The 26,178-nt window shown below is 41.7% G+C and overlaps 1 protein-coding gene across 10 annotated transcripts in view; it reads right to left on the bottom strand.

Moving 5' to 3' along the window:
* Nucleotides 1–26,178, bottom strand: part of FHOD3 (formin homology 2 domain containing 3) — a 584,424-nt gene that overhangs the window by 14,545 nt on the left and 543,701 nt on the right. For 6 of the 10 annotated variants that reach the window (XM_053571099.1, XM_053571102.1, XM_053571101.1 and 3 more), the window contains 7 exons: nt 25,883–26,065; nt 24,313–24,432; nt 23,440–23,601; nt 20,794–20,984; nt 10,016–10,208; nt 5,823–5,846; nt 3,903–4,077 (listed from right to left, as the gene is read on the bottom strand). In XM_053571099.1, the coding sequence (XP_053427074.1) occupies nt 3,903–4,077; nt 5,823–5,846; nt 10,016–10,208; nt 20,794–20,984; nt 23,440–23,601; nt 24,313–24,432; nt 25,883–26,065 (1,048 nt within the window). The remainder of the gene's footprint in view (nt 1–3,902; nt 4,078–5,822; nt 5,847–10,015; nt 10,209–20,793; nt 20,985–23,439; nt 23,602–24,312; nt 24,433–25,882; nt 26,066–26,178) is intronic. The other 4 variants (XM_053571100.1, XM_053571106.1, XM_053571107.1 and 1 more) reach the window with 1 other exon arrangement.

Here is a 26,178-nt window from a genome sequence, read left to right as displayed (position 1 = left end):
GTCTTTGAGCTGTAGTAGAACGGATAAAGCACTCTAGACCATATTTGCACTATACCACTTTTACTTCATTTCTTAAAATATAAATTGAAGTTTGGGAAAACAGGAACACTGTAATTTATTTTTTCTCTTCTCTTCCTTAACATAAGGAAACAGTCTACAAGGAAGATACTTACATCAAAATATTATGTTTTAAGGCAAAAAAAAAATTGCCTTCATTTCTGAAACATAATTTCCCTAAGGATATACTTATTAGTTAGAAGATTTTTCCTTTGGCAGGTTAAAGGTATCAATCTTTTTTTTTTTTTTTTTGGCTTCCATCATTCCTGTTGAAAAGTGAGCCATTATCTTTAACATTCTACTATAGAGAGTAATGTATCCTTTTTATCTTTCTTAAAGCTTTTTATTTTTTTGCAGTTTTTGGCCGGGGCTGGGTTTGAACCTCTGGCATATGGGGCCAGCACCCTACCCCTTTGAGCCACAGGCGCCCCCCTTAAAGCTTTTATTTTTATCTTGAGTTTTTAGTAGTTTGCTTGCAGTATGGTTCTCTTTATTTATTCTGCTTGGATTTGCAAAGTTTCTTAAATATGCGGGTTGTCACCTATCCTCAGTATGGGGAAATTGTTGGCCATTATCACTACTTACCCATTGCTTCTTACCTATCTTCTTATGGTGCTCCAATTACATGTGTTAGACTATTTGACTGTGTCCCACATATCCCTTGCATTTTGTTCTATTCTTTCCTTTTTTTCCCTCACCATGCTTCAATTTGTATATTTTCTATTAATCTGAATCACTAATCCTCTCTTTTGCCGGGACAAACTGCTGTTAAACCCATTCAGTAAGCTCCTTCAGATATTTTATTTTGTAGTTTTAGAATGTCCCTTTGATTCTTTTTTATAATTCTAATTCTTTACTAAAATTATGTACTCTTTTATGCATTTTCTATGTTTTCCTTTAGTTTTTATTTTTAACATTTATAATGATCATTTCAAGTTCTTGACTATACATGTCATCATCTAGATCACTTATGAGTCTGCTATTTGTCTATTTTTTCCTTTTAATTGTTATACTTCCATGCTCTTCCCTTTGCTCATATATTTTAACCACACACTGACTGGAATACAAGAACGTAAAAACTGAACTCTATTATTTTTGTCCAAAGAGTATTCTTCCATCCCTTTGTTAATAGATATGGTGAGGAACTGAGCTGGGTTGGCCAGATAGGAGTTTTATTTTTATTTTATTATTTTATTTTTTGAGACAGCGTCTCACTCTATGATCCTGAGTAGAGTGCTGTAGCGTCATAGCTCGCAGCAACCTTAAACTTCTGGGCTCCAGTGAGTTCCTTACTGAGTTTCTGCGATATGCAATGTAACTCACAAACCAGCTTACCTGACATGCTCCATTTTACTTACTGTTCAAATGTAGTTACCGCATGCACCCTCTTTCATACTCCTTACCTTAGCCTCCTAAGTAGCTGCGACTACAGGTGCCTGCCACAGCACCTGGCTAATTGTTCTATTTTTAATAGAGATAGGGTCTCACTCTTGCTCAGGCTGGTCTCAAACTTCTGAGCTCAAGTGATCCACCTGCCTCAGCTTCCCACAGTGCTAGGATTATAGGTATGAACCACCACTCTCAGCCCAGATTTAGTTTTAGTTAAGACTCAATCTACCTCTCTTTTTAAATCTCTTAGGCTAAGACCTGTGAGTACTTGTTGACAGTGTTCACTCTAACTTGTCTTTGTTTCCTCAATACTTCAACACTGTGGATTTTGTTCAGCCTCTCTGGATCAGCACCTCCCTCTGAATGTACCCCCTGCCCCCATGCTGCCCTTAGCAAATGTCTCATGCAGACAACCATCTGCATTTGGGGCTCTTCTCAAGCCCAATCTCTTATCTCACATGGATATTGCAAGTTCAGCTGGTTTTTCTTTGCCATTAGAGTCACCCCACCATGGTAAACCCAATCCTCAGCCTGTGCTCAGATTTGGCAAATGCTCCTATCTTTCTAGGCTCAGCTCACCTAGAATTCTAGTTTGTCTAATTCTCTTTTCTTTCACAGTTCTCCAATACCTTTTTAAAAGGACATAATAATCTCTCTCTGTCTCTCTTATTTCTAGCTGTAGCATGAGTGGTGGCCTGCCTCATCCTACCACATGCCAGTGATAGAAGTCTCTGTGCAGATGGGTGTGAAGCTATGGAGAAACCGAATAGCCTGCCTTCCCAATCCCTTTCATCAGCCAGTGAAAACAACCCCATATTGGACAAAGACAGTGGCATTTTTTTCTCTTTGTTCTTTCTGGTTAGGAACAGATGTCTATTTTCTTTTAACATTGGTAAAAGTTCTCTTTATATTTATTCTGCTTGGATTTGCAAAGTTTCTTAAATATGCAGGTTGATCTATTACTGGCACATTCCCCAGGACCTTGGCTTTTAACCCAGACATCAGGTGAGGGTCTTGAGGCCCTGTCACTTGAGTCCCTTAGGAACCAACCATGGAGGTTCTCAAAAGCGCCTGCAAGCTGTATTCTAGAACCCTCAGGTTTTTGTGAGATTTGCAAGTACAGCGGCACCTCAGTGTTGTTTATACATTACTGACTGGTTTTCCTGCTTCACATGAGTGCAGCATTACTGATTCTAGTTCTCTTCTCTTCTTAGTGTTGGACTTTGGTGCTTACCTGTAAATATGGCTTTTATTTTGATACACAGCCAAGAATATGCTAGTCATACACTCCGGTGTGAATGTTTACCGGAAGATGCCTGGGGGTGCTGCATCATTCCTTCATTACTGAGTTTCTGTGATATGTGCTGTAACTCACAAACCAGCTTACCTGACATGCTCCGTTTTACTTACTGTTCAAATGTGGTTACCGCAAGCACAATAGGCAACCCAGTTTGGACAAAATTACATGTTTTTTTCCTAGCTACATGCATAGTAGCTAAGCAAACACCAAGAGGAGGAAGGCTATTTCCAGCAACTGATTCTCTTTAAAGTTTAACATCCTTAATGTGTCAAAATTGGGTTCTCCCGAGGTAGGTTCAGGAGGTAACTGGGGACTAGATGGGCAGAGTAGAGGACATTCTAAGCCTAGGGGCAGCCTGAGAAACAGGGGACTCAGGGACACACAGACTGTTCCAGAAGGGTGGTGGCAACAATGTGGGGATGAGGGAAAGCCAAGTTTGGGAGGTGGGACCAGATGACAGGGACCTCAAACAACAGCATCAGAAGTGCAGGCTTTACCTTGCAGGCAGAGAGGAAACTCAGGAGGGACAACAGGGTATTATCAGCCTAGGCCAGGGAAACGCAAGCAAATAGTCTCAGGTGTAAAATGCTAATATTTTTATGAAACAAGTCTGAAAACACTATCTTTACCATTTTGAAGCTTTAGTTCTACCTCTGCCTCTACGGATATAAAGAAGGCACAAAGGGATGGTGCTCTGGAGTTAGCACACTTTTCCTATACGGTAAGTTATAGGCCCTGTGGGTCCTACATCCATCACATCGGCTCAACACCGCTGCTGTAATGCAGGGCAGCCATGCCAATACACAAATGAATACACATGGCTGAGTTCCAATAGAACTCTATTTATACACATAGGCGGCAGTTTGGATTTGGCTTGGAGGCTGCAGTTTGCCAACCCTTGTTTTAACCTAAGAGGCACTAACCACAGTAAGAATGCCTCTGTGCAAAGCAAGGTATACTTTTGAGATGAAGCTACTGAATTGAAGGTGGGTCACAGAGGCTTTAGTGCAGGAAGGTGTGGGGTGAGGGTGGTGCTGAAAGTCCTGGGGAGCTGACACCTATAGCAGCCATTGACTGTACCCTGCCGTGGGGACTGGACTCCTCAGGGGTGGCCAAGCTAAAAAGATAAGATGAGCCCCATGCGGCCAGGAATTACCTCGGCTTGCTCTGCTGCGAATGCGGACGCCCAGCACTGGGGTGGCATCCTCCATGGCAGGGGAGGAGGTTTTCAGCACAGCCTTCATGTTCTCGTGCTCGGCGGCGTCCTCTGCATAGCTCAGACCCTGCGGCTGGCTTGGTGGTGCCGGAGAGCTGCCAGAGAACTTGCCCGACTGCAAAACCAAAGGCAAGTTAGGACTGGAGGGGGGCTCCCCAAGAAGCTGACTCGACCTTGTACAATTTTTAGTTAATGAAAACCTCCCTCCTATGAGTTATGGCAATTTCTAAGCTTGTCAATTGATAACAACATCTGTGTCTACAGAAAGATTATCAGAAAAGCCACAGCCCCAAAAGGAATCCCTCAGTGGATTCCTGCTAGGGGCAACAGAGATCAACTCTGGGAAGAGCAGAAAAATCAAGTTTGTCTTGAACACCAAAGTCCTGATATGAGAATTAAAATATGCCTTGTTAATCAAATGTGTTAAGCTTTATGTTTTTGATTTAGTACCAGAAAGCAGTTATATTTTTCTTAAATATCACTTATGATCAGAGAATCATCAAAGTGGGATTCAGTCGCAGAATCATACCATGTTAAGAGTGGGAAAACATTCTTCTACTTTTAATCCCACCTCACTTTAAAGAGAAAGAAACTGAGACCCTCCAAGAATAAGTGGCTTGCCAAAGGCTCCAGGAGGGTTAGTGTCAGAGCCCAGAATGGAACACAAAAATTTATACTGAGACTGAAATAGGCAACACTCACTAATCTTGGTTATGTCAACAACATAGTTGTTTTAATAAGCATTACAAACGTGACAACTTTCTCTAATTCTAACTGAACAAAAAGTCAAGGAATATATGTTTTATTTTTTATTTTTTGAGGCAGAATCTCACTTTGTCACCCTTGGTAGAGTGCCAGTGGCATCATAGCTCACAGTAACCTCAAACTCTTGGGCTCAAGCTATTCTCTTGCCTCAGCCTCCCAAGTAGCTGGGAGTATAGGTGCCCATACAACACCTGGCTAGTTTTTCTATTTTCAGTAGAGACGGGGTCTCGCTCTTACTCAGACTGGTCTTGAATTCCTGAGCTCAAGCGATCCACCCACCTCGGCCTCCTAGAGTGCTAGGATTATATGTGTGAGCCACTGCGCCCAGCTGGCACACATGTTTTAAAAGACATATGCTAGCATACTGTATGTACACCATGCCAAACATCCGGATGGAGTACAAGAAGTCAGATTAACATTTGCGAAGCAGCTCTGCAGATTCCTGGCTTCTTTTCATCCAGTGTCTCAGCCATGGCAAAAGGGTTAGGGACTTATACCATTACTGCTCCCTCCCCATTTTTCAGGGCCAGTCAGGCTCGGCTTGGTTTCTGGCTCTTGCTTCTGCGCCCAGTGCTGAGAAGCCCAGACCATCCCATCACTGCACATGCACACACTGATCCACAGGTCCCACAGACACCATTCAAGGAAATGGGCATACTTCAGAGGCTGGTGGCAGAGGGTCTGGCCTGGCTTTTGGCCACTGCCCCACTTCCTCTTGGTTTGAAGACTTTATATGGTTATTCTAGACACCAGTTCTCGTAGTTGAGTTGCCAAAGGGTTCGGACAGGGAAATGAAATGAAAATTCCTTATCTGCATTTCCAGCAGCAGGGAGGGACCCACTGAACCTGCCACTCATAAAGGGCTGCTGACCAGCCTAGGCTCTGGGACAGCTTGGAAAGGGTGGGTCAGTCCCAGGCACGCACAGCATGACAAGAGCCCATTACGCGGTTAATGATCACACAAAAACCAACCAGAAAATGTCCATGCATGGTTTAAAGCACTGAATGGTGCTGATACTTCATGCTGGTTATGTTAGGTTAGACTACAGAGCACACGGGAAGGTCAAGTGTGGCATTTTTCATGAACAGTCATACCTCAACTTCATCCTCGTCATCAGTCTACCCAACAGGACACGACAGGACAGGATGGAAAAGACAGAAAGGATTCATAGAAAGCACAGAAGTCAGCAAAGATGAGGTCATCTCAATGTCACATCAAATTCCAAATAAAGAAATTGGCCACCACTAACCAGTGACACCCTTTTATATTGGGAACTGCTGGGCGCTGCCCTCCCATCCTTATCTGGACATTCCCTTTGTGAACTCCAACACCAGCCCTAAGCAGGGTCAAGAAGGATGTTCAGAGCTTCAGGCCAACCTCCTGGGATGGCCTGGCCCATGATGTCAACAATCAGCTCACCTGGTTCCCTGACCGCAACCAACCCACTCCCAGCTCTGAGTCCTGCTACTGGTTGTGAGAGCCTCAGTACGTGCACTGGCCTGTTTGCTTGGCTCTGCCCCTCAGCTATGGCCCCTCATCATGAGCACTGGATCCCTTCCTGCCCAGTTGACAGGTCCAGGCTACTGTTAATCCTTCCACACACCAGCCGGACAAGCCAAACAACTGCCTAAGCAGGATGTTTCATGTCATTCCCTCCTCAGAGAATTGAGGAGAGAATTGAGTTCCTTTTGAAATTTCACTCATCTCTCATGGTGGCCATCTGAACTCTCTGTACTTCTAATAAATTTATCACTAGATAACTTCTAAACAATTAAGTTGAGGGTGAAAAGTCATGTGAATCTCTTGATTTTAAATTAAGCACACCTTCATTTTAAGTATTTCCACTGAGGTTATAGGCCATGCCAGCAAATATAGCACAAGTTTTTTTTAAATGCAAGAAAGGCATTGTGAGGCAAGAGACAACAGTCCTGTTCTAGCACTATATATATATTTTTTATCTTAAAGCCTATTTATTTAATCAGAATGACTGGTATTTCTTCTAGCAATTAACACATATGTGCAAGGCATCGCATATATAAAATCTCTAGCCATCTTCAACGTCCCTAGAAGTCACCATCATTCTCTTTGTATAGAAGAAGAGGCTGGCATTGATAGAGGTTAAGGGTTGCACCCACAATTACAGTTGCTCTCCAAAGTAGAAGCCTTGGGATTTACCAGCCCGAATTCTCACAGTTCACATCTGGAGGAGACAACAGCAGAAATGCCACATGTTGCCTTGTCTATGTCGCCATTTGGTCTAGAATCAGTTTTGAATGTGAAGCTAAGAAATTAGTTTTTCCCTGGCCCTTACCTGGGAGGACTCTAGATTGTGAGAAAGGAAGCCTTCTGCAAACCCAGAAGCAGGGAGAGAAGAGGGAGGGGCACTTAGGAGCCAATGGGTGGGGGCAGGGGGAGTCTTCAGATTTCACCCCCAGACTTCTCATCTCTGTTTAGTTGCTACCACCTGAATCCTCATTTTATTCAGCACCTATGTTAAAAGTGACTTTATACAATTTTCTCTACAATCTCTTCTAGCTCCAATATCAAGAGGCTCATGATTCTAAATCTATTGGCTGGTTTTGTTTTAGTGGTTTAAGTTGTATATATGACATTTTTTAAGCAGGCTGTGTGACATCTTTGGGATATAAGCTTTTCTTTCATTATATTTGCATCTTCCTTGATGCCCAGTGCAGTGCTGGGTACATAATTGAGCTTAATAATTGAGAGATGGGAAAATGCGAGGTTTTATCCACTTCCCCTTAAGTAACGATATCCCAATCGTCCAACAGAGGGCAATCTTCCTACGTAAATGATGCCCCCTTTGACAAAAAAACATGGGCTAATCTGAGAATAAATCCCAAGGAAGCCTGTTCTGTCTAGATTTTAATGAGAATTTATGTATTTTTGAATCAAACTCAAGATGCATTCACCTCTGTTTATAATTGGAAAAGCTGAATGTTTTCAGAGAAGGACATAATTTAAAAATTAGTGGGATCTATAAAAAAAATTCAAGAATTTAGCAAGAAATTCTGATGTGTTTTCATAACTATAAGCGTATTTGGCTTGTATTTTTCACCCTCCAATGTGTCTAATTTCCACAAAAATAAGTGATTCCTTTTTTAAAAACTTTAAAAATACTACTTTGGGGGGTGAAATGTGGACTAGAGTTTGCCTAAGTGAGTTTAATCTGCTTCCTGAGCTGCTGTCCTCCAGGAGGCTAAAGATCCCCCTGAGCCCAGATTCCAGCAAAGGAGATATAAGGCTCTCAGCTGGTGGCACTGGCACTCAGAGCTGCCAGGGCGCTGCTAAAAGAGCTCCTTCTGCAGAGAAATGACCTGAGCATTCCCTAAAGTTCCAGAAAATGCCAAGGAAATGAGGAATTTAGGTGGAGGTGGATGGAAAGGGGATTAATTAGTCCCTGGTTCTCAGAATTGTCTTAAAATTACAATATTTCTAAGTTAATGCACCTGTGTTTCCATGTGAAGGTCAGACCCCTCAGGAACATGGATTCTTAGATAGCAGTGACCAAGTGCCCTGTTTTGCCTACAACCTGATCCCATACCTAGGCAGAGAAGGTAGGCACAGTGAGGTCTTCTTTTTTTTTTATTTTTTTTTTATTAAATCATAACTGTATACATTGATATGATCATGGGGCATCATACACTCACTTCATAGACCATTTGACACATTTTTATCACAGTGGTTAACATAGCCTTTCCGGCGTTATCTCAGTTACTGTGCCAAAACCTTTACATTCTACATTTACCAAGTTTCGCAAATACCCTTGTAAGATGCACCACAGGTGTGATCCCACCGATCCCCGTCCCTCTACCCCCCCCTTTCCCACTTCCCCCTATTGTTAAGTTGTAACTGGGTTATAGCTTTCATGTGAGAGCCCCAAATTAGTTTCATAGTAGGGCTGAGTACATTGGGTACTTTTTCTTCCATTCTTGAGATACTTTATTGTGGTATATGTATACCATGGAATACTATGCAGCCTTAAAGAAAGATGGAGACTTTACCTCTTTCATGTTTACATGGATGGAGCTGGAACATATTCTTCTTAGTAAAGTATCTCAAGAATGGAAGTGAGGTCTTCTTAATTGATTTTTTTCCTCCCCAAGGAAATCTGCCTGACTGAGTTCATCTGAGGTTTGCAACCCCTTGGATGATGGCACCCTCTATGCCTTAATCTTTTTCTCATTCCATTCCCTGTACCACTAGGAGCCACATGCTGCTCAAATACACACAGAGATGGGAGGAGTTCATGGTGCCAAAACACGAAAACAATCACATTGAAGAGTCCTTCAACAGGTTCCAAATATGATCTGTCGGTTTCAAAAAAGATGACTTCATTCTCCCTGAGTCTATTCAATAAAGAATAAATAATGAGTAAAAAAGGAGAATTTCCAGAAAATGTCTACCTTTTGCCTGCAACTGACCTTACGGCTCACTGGTAGTGAATGAGATGTATGAGATACCACTCTGGACTTCATGTTTCACCCAGGCGCCGCAAAAAACAAGCACCTGCATTGTGTATCTTTGCTGTCTTGGGCCCTATCTTCACGCTTCCCTTCACAGCCCACTTATTGTATGCCCACTGTACCCACAGCCTAGTGGGCTTGGGGCTGAGTTGGGAGATAAGGGAGAAGAGCCCAGGAATAGGAGAGACATATAAGTGTGCAGGGCAACCCCAAGGTGCTGTGGGGAAACTCCTACAGGATTCACTGTTCCCTGGGATATCTTTCTACCCTGATACTCTGATATTCTGTGATTCAAGGGACAGCCAAGAGCCCATCAGATTATGTCCCTGTGTAATCACACTAATTTCCCTATTCAGATGCCCCAAATAGGTGGTCCACGTGTCAGCTTGTTAGTTATATAGCATTGTTTTGATGATTAAAATCCTGAATCAATTCCCAAGTCAGTACATCTGTCTTTCTGTGATAAGCACCATTATCTTTTATATTTGCCTTCTCTTCTTCTAATTTTACCCCTATCAGAGGTCAAAATGGAATCAAGCATTTAATGTCACACAATACACCAAAATAGGTTACATGTTCCTCCTTCAGCCATAAGTTCTTAACTCTATATATCCTAGGCCCTTGTTTGTTACATAGGAGTTCTCACAAAACAGTGGAGGTTCTCATAAAACACAGAGCATTTTTTAAAAGAGGGATTTCATGCATTAAAAAAAAAGCCCAGCTTCCAAACTGTGGGGAGGATTTATGATTGATCTTACTTAACAAATAAATGACATAAAAGAGATTGATTTTATGAAACTTACATCAGTGATCATCTTCCCTCTGGTCTTATTTCTCTCTCGGTGGTTGGCCCGTTTCTGTTTCTGCTGTAAAACTCTTTCCCTGGTGGTGCGATACTCTAGTGCAAATTCACTTATGATCCTACAGAACTTGTTTATGTTCACTTCCCGGATAGCATACGGCGGATGACCCATGAAGAGCAAAAAGGAGTGGAATCTGCAAGGAAAAAACAGTAATGGCAATGACTTCAAGTTTTAAAGAACAAGAATTAATTACCTAAAATCTCTCAGTAAAAAAATCAATGAATGCAGAAGCTCTTAGTGGGAAGACATTGTTCTTCATTCTTGGGCCTTTGAGTTTCAAGAGTTTTCTCAAGTTAAAATGCAAGCAGAAGTCAAGTTCAACTCACTTTCTCACTGACTGAGGTTATATCTAGGTGTTGGGATTTTAGAAAATTACTTTTTTGTTTTGATTATCTATGCTTTAATATTTTCCTAAAATGTATATGTGAAACTTTTGTAAGTAATATTTTAAGTAAGTTTCTAAAGGATTGAATAAGGAAATGTAACTTAGAAATAATTTTAATACTTGGAATGGACATGAATACATAATGAATAGCAAGTTCATTGATAGCTTGTAAAGAGATGCGTAAAGTTTTCTAAGTAAATATTTTGAAACATTTTCTTGCAATGTGACATAAATCTTAGTTAAATCAGGAAACACCAAATTAACAGGACAAAATAAATGTACTTTAGCAATTTAGTTTGTAAATAAAAATTAGTAGATACTATTTATTTAAAAATTTTGTAAAGTAAATTAAAAGAGCAAACAAATACCCAATTTTAAGTTATCAGGAAATGAGGGTGAAGATAGCAGGAAGAAGAGGAAAATACTTATGTAGAACAAACAATATTATTCAAATGATGCCACTATTTACAGATAAAACTTTGAGTTTTGATCACTGTAATCTGTACTGTTTGATCATGGGTATTTTTTTTAATGAGGGACATTGGATTATTGTCTTCATAAAGAATAAAAGAGTAAAGCGTACAGCTTATCTTTAAAGGCGGCTAACATGCAGAAGAATGAAACTGGATCCCTGTCTCTCACTGTGTACAAAAACCAACTGAAGATGAAATAAAGACTTGAATGTAAGACCTGAAACCATAAAAATACTTGAAGAAAACCATTCTTCTGGATGTTGATCTAGGTATAAAATTCATAACTAAGACCTCAAAAGTACAAGCAACAAGAACCAAATAGATTTTTTTTTTTTTTTCAGTTTTGGCCAAGGCCAGGCTTGAACCTGCCACCCTGGGCATATGGGGCCAGTGCCCTACTCCTTGAGCCACAGGCACTGCCCACAAGAACCAAATAGACCAATTAAACTATGAAGCTTCTGCACCACAAAAGAAATAAACAGAGTGAACAGACAACTTACAGAATGGGAGAAAATATTTGTAAACTATACGACCAACAGAGGACTAATATCCAGAATTCACAAGAAACTCAAATAACTCAACAACAACAAAACCCACATAACCCCATTGAAAAGTGGGCTAAAGACATGAAGAGACATTTTTCAAAAGGCAACATACAAATGGCCAATGAGCATATAAAAACATGTCTAACATCACCAATTATCAGAGAAGTGCACCTTAAACCCACACTGACATATCTTACACCAATCAAAAAGCTGTTATTAAAAAGACAAAAAATAGGGGGCGGAAGCAAGATGGTCAACTAGAGCCAGCTTTCCACAAAGGCTCCCGTCCAGAAGGAGAGCTCAAGGACAGAAGTTTAGCAAGTAAGCGGATGGTTGGAGCTGAGCCAAGAGAGAAGGTTGAAGAATGCACATCAACCCTGCTGAGATAAGCTAAGACCCCCCCCAAGGATAAAAACAATAGGTACAAAATCCATCGTCAAGCAGACGGGAGTCCCCTCCCCCAAGAGAACAGTTCACAGTATGCTTTCTACAAACGAGCAGAATTCCAACATCCTCCCATTTTATCCCATGGGAGAGACCCTCTAAAAACTGGACTTCCTTCCACTACTAGGGTGCCATGGCACTCTCCTGCCAGGCATAAAATAGTATAAAACTGTACATATTCTCTACCTGTAATTCTGAACTCCCAGTACTCCCCTCCACTGTCACCCTGTGGTCTGGATGCCTGTCCCCCCATGGAGTCCAGATTCTTGGGCATTTTCTCTAGAGGTGTGGACAGTGCCTGGGCTGTTGCAAGTCTGTGCTGATTCTGAGGCATGATGGCGGGGGAGAATATGGTGGACTGAAGGAACCGTATGGAAGAGGGTGAGGCAGTGCCCTGCAGCACAGAGCAGCAGTGGCAGCAGCAGGAACAATAAGGCTCACACCCCTGGGGATTTTTTTAGAGAGACACTCTCTGTCTCTCCGGGCAACCAGAGAAAACTGGGCATCTTCTTCGGTGGCAGACACTGGCAGAACAGACCTGGGATGGTAACACAGGCCCCGTGAGTAAAGGGTATGTGTGAGGCGGTACCTGCCTGGGTGGGGCAAAGCAGGTACTCTTAGAAAAGAAGACGTGTGCTCAGAGATGGCATACTCCCAGGGCAGTGCTGAGCCAAGACTGCTTTAGGGAGCCTAAGAAGCACCCAGCCCTCAGGGGATCATAGCTGAGAAAAAGGCAGGCTGAGAGCTGAGTGTGAGATCTAACGGCGCTCACCCCAACACAGACTGTAGCCGAGACAGACACGCCAGCTCTAGGCAGTAGCACAGACCAGGGCTGAGTCACAGTTCCTGTGAACTCAAACAGCATCTGATCCACAGGGGAATATAGCCGAGACAGAAACAAATTCTGCGAAAATATAAGTGTCAGCTGGAACTGAGTGAACTGCCCCAGGTTCCATTAACCACCTGAGGTTGTGAGGCCTCAGCCCCGCCTGCTGGATGGTGGCAGAGTGTGGAGGCCTGGCTGAGGAGACATAGATCTCCTGTGAGTCAGGCAGATGCAAACCCCTGGAGGAGTATCTGCTCATTGGAGGGAACTGGGTCATAGCCCTGTGGGGTTACCAGTCACTAGGTGTGACAGAGGCACAAGGTGGGAAGGAACCATCAACCTTCCCAGACGAATTCATTTGCTGGGGGGGGTGGGTGGGGAATGTCCCTTCTGACTCCGTGGAGCACAAGAATGGGTCATACTCGAGCTGCCAGCAAACCCCTGCTATCTAGTTGCCAGAGACCTTTTGAACTCCCCCATTTGAGACCAGGTGCTGACTGGGACAACTGATTTGATCTCTCGAACTGGACCAATTACTCGAGAACTATCCAAAGTGGTACCCTGGGTATGTGGTTGTGGGAAGGTTTGATTTTCCTTTTCCAGTTGTTGACTGTGGGGAGCAGGGTGACTTCATTGGTGGTATTTCTCCACAGCTGAGACTTCAACCTTGAGTAACTGATTCACTAGGGTAGGACAAAGACTAGCTGAAAACAAGATAGAGCCACATAGCCCCATCACACCAAGTAAGTCCCCAGTGTCTCAGGCCGTAGCACTGTATGTGGTCCTTCGCAAAGCTCTAGGGGAAAGGAATACACATCAGTTCCAGCTCTTGGGCAAAACGCTGGTTAATCACTACTCTAGGAGCCCCTCAATGCAACTTCACCTTATCTGCTCATCTAGCCAAATGGTGCAAAATAATCATGGGGCAGCATCAGCAGAAAAACTCTAGTAACATGAATAACCAGATTAAATCAATTCCCCCAAAGAACAATATGGTGGACACAACTAAAGATCCTATTCATAAACAAACAGCTGAGATGTCAGAAATTGAATTCAGAATTTGTATTGCAAATAAGATTAATAGAATGGAGGTAAAGTTGAAATTAGAAATTCAAGAAGCATTTCAAAAGTTGTCTCAAGAATTCAATAAATTCAAAGACAAAAATCACCAAAGGTTTTGACACATTGAGACAAGAATTTGCAGCCCTCAAAGATCTGAAAACTAAAGTAGAATCCCTCAGTAACAGAATGGAGCAAGCAGAAGAAAGGATTTCTGACATTGAATTCAAAGCTTTTGAATGCTGCCAAACTCTCAAAGAAGAGAAATGGAGAGCAAAAACGGATCATTCTCTCAGAGAGCTTTCGGATAATTCGAAGAAAACTAATACTCGCCTCATAGGAATCCCTGAAGGTGATGAAGTTGCTTCACAAAGCACAGACACCCTTTTTCATAAGATTATGAAGAACTTTCTAGACATGCCAAGAGATTCTGAAATGTAGATTGCAGACAGTTTCAGAACCCCAGCACGACTCAACTCAAATAAGACATGCTCCAGGCACATCAGACTTAACTTCACTAAAGTTAATATGAAGGAGACAATTCTGAAAGCAGCAGACGTAAGAAAACCATAACCTACAAAGGGAAGAATATTAGGATGACTTCAGATCTCTTTGCTGAAACCTTTCAAGCCAGAAGAGGGTGGTCATTGAATTTTAATCTCCTAAAACAAAATAACTTTCAACGCAGGATCCTGATTCCAGCTAAACTGAGTTTCATTTATGATGGAGAAATTAAATACTTTAATGACATTCCAATGTTGAATAAATTTGTCATAACTGAGCCAGACCTATCCTCCATAATGACCAGCACAATCTCCACCACAAAAGTAAACTTGCTCAGTAACTTTTGATCAAATTCCAACTTCCACAGTGGCTAAAGGATTAAAAATGTCCACTGGACGTTCAAAAAACTCGATGCCCAAAATTCCACCAGGCTTATCAATATTCTCCGTTAATGTGAATGGTTTCAAATGTCCTCTAAAGAGGCACAGGTTATCTAACTGGATATAAAAACTCAGGCCAGATATCTGCTGCATACAAGAATCTCATCTTGTCTTAAAAGATAAATATAGACTCAGGGTGAAGGGATGGTCATCGATATTTCAGGTAAATGGAAATCAGAGAAAAGCAAGTGTTGCAATTTTATTCACAGATACAATAGGCTTTAAACCAACAAAAGTAAGGAAAGATAAGGATGGTCACTTCATATTTGTTAAGAGTAACACTTAACATGATGAGATTTCAATTATTAACATTTATGCACTCAATCAGAATGCATCTCAATTTATAAGAGAGACTCTAAAAGTCATGAGCAACTTGATTTCCTCCAGCCCCATTAATAGTTGGAGATTTTAACACTCCTTTGGCAGTGTTGGATAGATTCTCCAATAAGAAGCTAGGCAAAAAAATTTTAGACTTAAACTTAACCATTCAACATTTAGATTTAATGGACATCTACAGAACATTTCATCCCAACAAAACTGAATACACATTATTCTTATCAGCCCATGGAACATACTCCAAAATCGATTACATCTTAGGTCACAAGTCTAACCTCAGCAAATTTAAAGGAATAGAAATTATTCCTTGCAACTTCTCAGACCATCATAAAATAAAAGTTTAACTCAGTAACAATAGGAATCTGCAAACTCATACAAAAACATGGAAGCAAAATAACCTTTTGCTGAATTATAGCTGGGTCATGGATAAGATTAAGAAGGAAATTACCAAATTTTTTGAACAAAATGATAATGAAGATAATTATCAGAACCTCTGGGATACCACAAAGGCAGTCCTAAGAGGGAAATTTATAGCACTGTAAGCCTTCCTCAAGAGAATGGAAAGAGAAGAAGTTATCAACTTACTGAGACATCTCAAACAACTGGAAAAGGAAGAACATTCCAATCCCAAATCCAGCAGAGGAAAAAAATTAACCAAAATTAGAGCAGAATTAAATGAAATTGAATACAAAAAAAAATTATACAACAGATCAATAAATCAAAAAGTTGATTTTTAGAAAAGGTCAAAAACATAGATAAACCTTTGGCCAACCTAACCAGGAAAAAAAGAGTAAAATCTCTAATTTCATCAATCAGAAATGGTAAAGATGAAATAACAACAGACTCCTCAGAAATTCAAAAAATCCTTAATGAATATTACAAGAAACTTTATTCTCAGAAATATGAAAATCTGAAGGAAATTGACCAATACTTGGAAGCACATCACCTTCCTAGACTTAGCCAGAATGAAGTGGAAATGTTGAACAGGACAATATCAAGTTCTGAAATAGCATCAACTATACAAAATCTCCCTAAAAAGAAAAGCCCGGGAACAGATAGCTTTACATCAGAATTCTACCAAACCTTTAAAGAGAAACTAGTACCTATATTACTCAACCTTTTCCAAAATATAGAAAAAGAAGGCATACTACCCAACACATTCTATGAAACAAACATCACCTTGATCCCCAAACAAGGAAAAGACCGAACAAGAAAAGAATATTATCAACCAATATCACTAATGAATATTGATGCAAAAATATTCAACAAGATCCTAACAAACAGAATCCAGCAATACATCAAACAAATTATACACCATGACCAAGTGGGTTTTATCCCAGGGTCTCAAGGCTGGTTCAATATACATAAACCTATAAATATCATTAATCACATAAACAAATTAAAAAACAAAGACCATATGATTCTCTCAATTGATACAGAAAAAGATTTTGATAAGATCCAGCATCCCTTCATGATCAGAACACTTAAGAAAATTGGTATAGAATTTGATAGAGGCCATGTACAGGAAACCCACAGCCAATGTATTAAATGGAGTTAAATTGAAATCGTATCCACTCAGATCAGGAACCAGGCAAGGTTGCCCGTTTAACCTTAAAAACCTATAATGCTTTTTAACATTATAATGGAAGACTTAGCCATTGCAATCAGGCAAGAAAAGGTGATCAAGGGTATCCATATAGGGTCAAAGGAGATCAAACCTTCACTCTTCGCAGATGATATGATTGTATATCTCGAAAACCCCAGGGATTCTACTACAAAACTCTTAGAAGTGATCAAGGAATATAGCAGCATCTCAGGTTACAAAATAAATCTGTAGCCTTTATACATACCAACAATAGTCAAGCTGAAAAAAACAGTCCAGGACTCTATTCTGTTCACAGTAGTGCCAAAGAAGATGAAATATTTGGTAGTTTACCTAACAAAGGACGTGAAAGATCTCTATAAAAAGAACTATGAAACTCTAAGAAAAGAAATAGCTGATGATAACAAATGGAAAAACATACCATGCTCATGGTTGGGAAGAATCAACATTGTTAAAATGTCCATACTACCCAAAGCAATATATAATTTTAATGCCATCCCTATTAAAGCTCTGCTGTCATACTTTGAAGATCTGGAAAAAATAATACTTTGGTTTATACATATTCTATATAATGCTACTCAGAAATAAAAACAAAGCAAGAGGCATTACACTACTAGACCTCAGACTATACTATAAATCGATAGTGATCAAAACAGCGTGGTATTGGCACAAAAATGGAGACGTAGATGTATGGAACAGAATAGAGTACCAAGAGATGAACCCAGATACTTACCGTTATTTGATCTTTGACAAGCCAATTAAAAACATTCAGTGGGGAAAAGATTCCCTATTTAACAAATGGTGCTGGGTGAACTGGCTGATGACCTGTAGAAGACTGAAACTGAACCCACACCTTTCACCATTAACTAAGATAGACTCTCACTAGATTAAAGATTTAAACTTAAGACATGAAACTATAAAAATACTAGAAGGAAGTGCAGGTAAAACTCTTGAAGAAATCGGTCTGGACAAATATTTTATGAAGCAGCATCAAAAATACACTACAGGGACCTGATCAAACTAAAAAGCTTCTGCACAGCCAAGAACATAGTAAGTAAAGCAAGCAGACAGCCCTCAGAATGGGAGAAAATATTTGCAGGTTATGTCTCTGACAAAGGTTTAATAACTAGAATCCACAGAGAACTCAAACATATTAGCAAGAAAAGAACAAGTGATCCCATCTCAGGGTGGGCAAGCGACTTGAAGAGAAACTTCTCTGAAGAAGACAGGCGCACAGCCTATACACATATGAAAAAATGCTCCTCATCCTTATTCATGAGAGAAATGCAAATCAAAACTACTTTGAGATATCATCTAATCCCAGTAAGTTTAGCCCATATCACAAAATCTCAAAACCAGAAATGTTGGCATGGATGTAGAGAAAAGGGAACACTTCTACAGTGCTGGTAGGAATGCAAACTAATACATTCCTTTTGGAAAGATGTTTGGAGAACACTTAGAGATCTAAAAATTGACCTGCCATTCGATCCTACAATTCCTCTACTAGGTATATACCCAGAAGACCAAAAATCACATTATACCAAAAATATTTGTACCTGAATGTTTATTGCAGCCCAATTCATAATTGCTAAGTCATGGAAGAAGCCCAAGTGTCCCTCAACCCACGAATGGATTAATAAATTGTGGTATATGTACACTATGGAATATTATGCAGGCTTAAAGGAAAATGGAGACTTTACCTCTTACATGTTTACATGGATGAAGCTAGAACATATTCTTCTTAGCAAAGTATCTCAAGAATGGAAGAAAAAGTATCCAATGTACTCATTCCTACTATGAAACCAATTTATAGCTTTCTTATGTAAGCTATAGCCCAATTATAGTCCAAGAAGAAGGGGAAAGGGGAGAGCGAGGGGAGGGGAGGGGAGGGGGGAAGATGGGTGGAGAGAGTAATGGGTGGGACCACACCTGCAGTGCATCTTACAAAGGTACATGTGAAATTTACTAGGTGTAGAATGTAAATGTCTTAACACAATAATGAAGAAAATGCTGTGAAGGGAATGTTAACCAGTTTGATTGAAATATTTCAAATTGTATATAAAACCAGCACATTGTTCCCTATGATTGCATTAATGTGCACAGCTATGATTTAATGATAAAAAAAGACAAAAAATAAGAGTTGTTGATGAGGATGTGGAGACAACCTCTTCTATACTGTTGATGGGAATAAATTAGTGCAACCTCAATGGAAAATAGTATTGAGATTTCTTAAAGAACTAAATGTAGACCTACCATATAATCCAGCAATCCCACGGCTGGCTATCTACCCAAAGGAAAAGAAATCAATATATATGAAAGATACCTACATTCTTGTGCTTACTGCAGCACTATTCCCATGAGCAAAGAAATGGAATCAACCCACATGTCTGTCAACAGAAGACTAGATAAAGAAAATGTGATGTTCATTGAAAAATATTCATCATTCTGAATCATCAGAGAAATGCAAATCAAAACCACTTTGAGATATCATCTAACCCCAGTAAGATTAGCCCACGTCACAAAATCCCAAAACCAGAGATGTTGGTGTGGATGTGGAGAAAAGGGAACACTTCTACAGTGCTGGTAGGAATGCAAACTAATCCTTTTGGAAAGATGTTTGGAGATCACTTAGGGAACTAAAAATAGACCTGCCATTTGATCCTTCAATTCCTCTACTAGGTATATATCCAGAAGACCAAAAATCACATTATAACAAAGATATTTGCACCAGAATGTTTATTGCAGCCCAATTCATAATTTCTAAGTCATGGAAGAATCCCAAGTGCCCATTGACCCACGAATGGATTAATAAATTGTGGTATATGTATACCATGGAACATTATGCGGCCTTAAAAATAGATGGAGACTTTACCTCTTTCATGATTACATGGATAGAGTTGGAACATATTCTTCTTAGGAAAGTATCTCAAGAATGGAAGAAAAAGTATCCAATGTACTCAGCCCTACTTTGAAACCAATTTATAGCTTTCATATGAAAGCTATAACCCAACTATAGCCCAAGAAGAAGGGGAAAGGGTAGAGGGAGGGGAGAGGAAAGGGAGGGAAGGATGGGGGAGGGAGGGTAATTGGTGGGAACATGACTACAGTGCATTTTACAAGGGTACATGTGAAATTTACTAAGTGTAGAGTATGAATGTCTTAACATAGTAACTAAGAAAATGCGGTGAAGGCTATGCTAACCAGTTTGATGAAAATATTTCAAATTGTATATAAAACCAGTACATTGTACCCCATAATTGCATTAATGTACACAGCTGTGATTTAATTTAAAAAAAAAAAGGAAGAAGAAAAGAAACTGTGGTGTATAAACACAATGAAATACTAGTCAGCCATAAAAAATAAAAAATTGTATCTTTCCCAGCAATGTAGATGGAACTGGAGGCCATTATGTTAAGCGAAAGAACTCAGAAACAGAAAGTTAAATATTATGTACTCTCACTTGTAACTGGCAGCTAAATAATTTGTGCACATGGAAGCAGAATGAAGGACAATGGAAGCAGAATGAGGACAGTGGAGAGGGGTGGTTGACAGGAGATTCCTCAGTGGGTACAACATTCATTGCTTCAGTGATTGATGCACTAAAGGCCCCAATTTCACCACAATGCAACATATCAATGTGGCAAAGCTGTACTCGTACCCCACGAATGAAAAATAAATAGGTTTTCCCAGGGCCAACTGTAGGTAAAGGAGGAACTTTCCTAAAATATAGAGCTGCCTTACAAGGGAGCTCTGCAAGTGAAATTATTCAAGCAGCTGTAGAGATGCAGGATTCAATGGACCAGAGATCTTAAGCATGTAATTCCTGATCAAGTACTTTTTGATCAAATTATTTCTGAGATAATTTTTTGATCTAATTATCTCTGAGATTCCTCCCAACTTCCAGATTCAATGACATTATATTACATGTGTAAGAATAAACAAATGTCCATGGAGCTGTCAAACATCCATATCATTGCTGCATTTGCTGTGTCCCAGTAATGTAAAAGAAAATTTCTATAAATTTAAACTTCAGATCTTGGTTTGCAGAATACTCTAAACTTTCCATGTTACTGATGTGTCTGTAAGTTCCTCGATCCACTTACCTGTTAATTATTCTTCTATGGACAATCTTTAAAATTATAATTCGTTCAGCACAGTCTTTTAGAAACTCTGACATCCGTTGTTTTAAAACTGGTTTCATTTCATGTTTTGCAATTGCCTTAAGGTGATCCCAGGAAGCTTTGCATCTTCTCTCCATCTGACATAAATTATCCTGAAGTTGATCAAAGTCAACCTGAAAATCAGAGAGAGAACACTGCAAATGCACTGGAACAGCCGGACACCAACCTGAACTGGGAGACCAAGCTGCCTCTGGGAGGAAACAAACATCAAAACCTAATTTGCATCTTCTAGTACAAACACATTTACAGCCCCCAAATCATTCACATGTGGATTTGTCATTATCTCGATATCAAATTATTTAATGATAAAACTGTTCTCTAAATGAACCCAATACATATGTCACTTTTTTGTTTTTGCTATATATTTGGAAATACATTATAGGAAAGTCTCTGGGAACTAGAAATTAAAACATGATCTCAAAGAACCCTAGTACAAGATGAACCAAGCAAATGTCTCCAAATTTTTCAGAGTATGCTTGTCCTTCAGAGATGATATCTCACTGAAGGTTGAGAAATGCACCCTAGTCATACAAGGACAGCTCTGCCAGGGGACCAGCTAGCTAATGGGCAGCAGCTTCTTCATGATGATACCTTTTATCATTTGTGTGACTAATTATTTTTTGCATCTACCCACTCACACATTCACCCAACATACACACAGAGACCAGTATACACCAGCCCCTAAGCCGGGCACAGAAAACATAAACACAGATGCTGTATGAGACCAAATTATTATTCTCAAAGAGGCTAGTTATACAGACAGGTGATCACCATGCCCTAAAGGGTGCGTGGTCCCCACCAGGCCCACACACGTGTGTGTGGGTATGAGGTCTTGCCAGCAGAGGCAAGTCACATGGGCAAGGCACAGATGTGACAGAGCACTCTCTGTATACCCAGGGAAGTGCAAACAGTCTGGATGGACTCGCATGACCTGAGACAAGGCCTTCTAAGGAAATACTTTTATAGAACTTCTAGACTAAAAATGACATGAATCAGAAGGCTATCTAGTCATGAAAAATACACAGGGAGAAGGCACAATTAATAGAGCAGGATATGGATGGGGAAAAAACTGAGAGGGATAAGAGCGGGGAGAAGAAATAGATAAACACATGGCTGTGCAGGAGGCCGGGGACTGGGGAAGGAGGGTGAGCAGTGAGGAAAAGGCAAGGCTGGGCAAGCAGAAGCCAGGGAGGGGAGACGCCTGCAGGTGGGCCGCCAGGGCTTCGGTGCCAGTGACTGTGCTCCTGTGAGCAGGGCCGGGAGGGAGAAACCCAGCAGGGACTTATTGGAGTGACCTCGGCTAACCCCCCAAGGACAATGGAGGCATCAAATCCACAGTGTGGTGGGCTCTGAGAGAAGATCTGCATCATCAGCAGGAGGAAGACGCACCTACACAGGGGTGTCTGGGTGACACTGAGTATCCTGGGCATCTTGGTACTATAGAGCCAAGAAGTTAAATGTGAGCAGAACTCTCGGAATCAGGTAAGCAGGGGGTTCATACCCATTTGAGGAAAACAATTTGCCTGAAGCCAAAGGAATTCTGGGCATGGATGGAAAAGGCTTCATTTTCTTATGACACAATGGAGCTGAGAAAAAAAAAATGCATCAGGCCAGCTCAGGGGCCCCAGCTTGGAATAAATGACACCATCTGCTTGTGGCTCCTGTGGCAGGTGGAGAAGACTCCTGGCCACCAGGTCCCCACAAGCCAGGGCTATGGGAGAAGGCAGAGAGAGGCAGTGCCCCTTGAGGGAGGCCTGAGCACCCCCTCCTTATGCCTTGCTACCTTTGTCCCCCCAATCTCATCCTCTCACTCTGGATCCCAAATCTCCCTTTCAGCTCCTGCTCTCCCACTGGGGTGTTTCCAGGAGGTTCCTCCACCCTGGCCCCTGTGCTCTATTCAAGAGCACCCACTTCTTACCCAGTGAGCAGCCTATGTGCAGAGACCTTCATGTCTCCCAGTTCTGGTGTGTTTGGGAGTCATTCTGCCTCAGTGAGCATCCTACACTGCAGGCAGCTGGGTGTCCACGTACTGCAACTGTTTCCTTTCTAACAAAGCATAAGATCATGAAAATGTGAACTCTCAGTTCACTTTAAGAGCTTGTAGCTGAGGGCCCAAGGCTACATACTATTCACAGCCCTATCAAAATGTTTCCTCTGGGGAAGATCACAGGGACAGCCGATCTGTCGGGGGCAGGACCAGGCAAGCCCCACGTCCTGGCTCCCTGCAAGGTCCTGTGGCCATCTCAGGGGAGCCCAGAAGCATCTTTTCAACATGTTTGCCCACCTCAGACAAGCTGTGCAACACTGCTCAACAGTAGACACAGGAGTCACAACCGGGATACAGGCCTGCCCTGTGTTCCTCAGCAGGAAAGAACCCAGCCGAGAACCAGAGATAGGGAAAGGTCTTAGAAGGTCATCAGAAACGGCGTGGAACAAACCATTCACAAATCCTAAAGCAGGGAGTGCCGGCAGCACCTGAACACTCTGCTTCACCAAGCATGGTTCCTCAGGGCTGACGATAAAGGGCTGACATCTGAGATACCACACCTCAGACAACCTGGGACATACCTTGGCTGACCTGGTGATGGCCCCAATTTCTGAGTACAGATCCGAGCTGTCTGGGAAGTTTTCCACCACCATGGTGCACACGTGGTGGAGAAGCGACTGCTTGTGCACTGTGTCTTTGACTTCTGGAACCTTCTCGAGGTAGCTTAACTCAAACGCTTTGGCCTGGTTGGCAAACATCAAAGAGGAGACGGGAAGAGCAAGTTTTACGTAGGCTCCTAGAGCAGCACAGATAGTTAGCCATCAGGGCCTGGCTGCAGGAGCCCAATATTTAGTTTCTCTGCCACTGAAGTTTCTCAGGCCACATGATCCATCCCCTTTGGCTGAACACATGTGGGGAAGCCCCCCTGAGAAAGAGGTGAGCCTCCAGCCTCTTCCCACCACAGCCACGAGCCTCGTCCCAGGCTCAGCCCAAGATCAGGTAGCTGTGGGACTGTGCTTGTCAACTTCTGCGCCTGCTCTTTGTACACTGTCTGGCCAAAGCTGGGCCAATAAAACAAAAGTATCAAAATGTGTATAAGCACAAATAATTGAGTGACAAGCTCAGGGAAAAAAAAAGTGTAGAAGAAAATTCTCTGATGTCAGTTTTCAGAGTAGCCACACTTCATGAGGAACAGTGTGCTTGTTTTTCTAAATTTTCTTATTTACAACAAGATAGAGGGCATAGATACATAGGCTCTGATTAGTACTGATTATCTAGCTATTATAAAATAGGGTCTGATATTTTTAAGAACAAAATTCCTTCTAGATTTTCCATAAGAAAATATAAAAGTTGTTTGAATTGTACTCTGGGGAACCTGAGGTACAACTTCCATCAGGAAATGTCCGCAATAATTTCATGACAAGGGAGGCAGATGACGGCTGGGGAAGACTTACATTCGTTCCATTTAGAAAGTTCCCAATGGCTAAGAGGGTAGACAGGATAAAGCCCAAGGTTTTATTGTTCTCCAACTGGTCTATTCCTTCCTTCAGGTCCAAAAGTGGTTCTGCCACTTCCTTTCAGTTAAAAAAAAAAAAAAAGAAAGAAAGAAAGAAAATGATACAGAATGTACAACCTGGCTTTACTTTGTTCTTTTGCTCTTTGTATAAAAGATAACAAGAGTCATCCACCCCAGCATGAGGCAGCTCCACGTGAGGGGCCTGGGCTCCTAGGCATGGAAAAGGATGACAGGAGAGTCTCTACTCCCCAAAGTCTCCACAGTGGAGACCAACAGCAGCACTGTGCTGCGATGACAAACACTCTGTCCTCTCCTGTTCCTGCCATCTTCCAAACCCCAAGAGGAACCCTCAGGGCATACTCCCTCCATATGCTCCCTCGTGACCATGGCTGACATCTGTGGTGTTCCTCCTTCAGCACCCAGACCAGTCTTCTCTTTGCCTTTCCTTCTCTCAGGCAGATGAAACTGGAAAATGTCACTTCACTGTTCCTGGGCCATCCCAGACCTCCTACCTTCCCCCTAAGATGCCTGGTCACTACTTAGCCTGGGCACTCACTAGAAGGCCACTGTCCTCAGTACTCCTGCCAGCTTTGTTACTCCACTTCTTTCAACCTCTAGCCTGCCCCACAGCCATGGCCTCCATCTCCCCTTCCCTGTCTGCTGCCATTCTGTAGTCCCCACTATTATGTCTTCACTGAGGCTCTCCCCAACCAATCCCCTAAACTCACCTCCACAGTCCTGGGTGTCTTCAACCCTGCTTGACTTCCTCACAAACTCAAATACAGCAGTTCCCTCCTGAAGCTCCCCCCCGATTCACTGCCAACTATCTGGCCCTCAAAGGACCTTGTTCCCTTCTTTGCCAGAAAATGGAGACCATACAGCCTGCCTAAGAACCTCAACTTCAGCCTCTGTCTCCCCTCCACTTAGCTCCCCTCCAGTTCACCTTCCATTTCTCCCTTTTCCTTGCCTCTTTTCTCTGTCTAGCCTGCAAAAATACTCTCATGCCCCCTGTCCTACATGTGTTCTTTGCTTCCTACCCAAGAGGAAGCCCCCCCTGCCTTTCCTGTCAAAGTCTCTTTCCTTCTATTCTGCTCTCAATCTGCTGGAATCTGCTTCATCTTCAATTTTCTACTGAGGACTCCCTCAAAAGGGCCCCCAAAGACTGGCTAAATGCCATAGGCAATGGCAATTTAGGTGATTATCAAGGTAGGAGGATTACAGGAAATTTTCTATAGAGCACTTGCCTGTATTTTCCAAATTTTCTACAATGAGTATACAGGGTGTGAAAAAGAATAATTTTTTAAAAACTCAGTCTGGTGCCCACATTGCAGCATGTGAGGCTGGCACCAGGACACGCTTTAGAATAAACCTCACTGGCAGGTTGCTATTCACTTGGTGCAGACACATCCTCATAACAACTCACTCTCCATGTCCTGTGTTGAGAATGGCATTTCACTGTCTTCTCCCCCCTGGGGATGCAGGATGGGCTGCTTCTCAGGAGTGCTCACCTTTTCTGTGGTTTCATAATCCATTTTGAATGCCCAGAGGTGGAGCCGAGCTGAGAGCTCGCTGATGGAGGATAGCATCAGGAGGAACTGCTCTGCGCTGCCCAAGGGCATCTCGGGGTTGGCCAGCTGCGCCTCCTGGATTTTCTGCTTCTCCTCTTCAGTGGGAATCATGGTTAGAATTTTCTGGAAGATGAGATCATACAGTATATTCTCTTAGTGATGGACTCCTCCCATCTCTTCAATGTTTTCACATTAATATTATAATTTTCCAATTAGGAAGTAAAGATGTATTGTTG

This window comes from Nycticebus coucang, chromosome 19 (genome assembly GCF_027406575.1).
Source record: "Nycticebus coucang isolate mNycCou1 chromosome 19, mNycCou1.pri, whole genome shotgun sequence".
Taxonomy (NCBI): domain Eukaryota; kingdom Metazoa; phylum Chordata; class Mammalia; order Primates; family Lorisidae; genus Nycticebus; species Nycticebus coucang.
The sequence above is the reverse complement of the archived record's forward strand: the minus strand, read 5'-3'. Positions and strand labels throughout refer to the sequence as shown.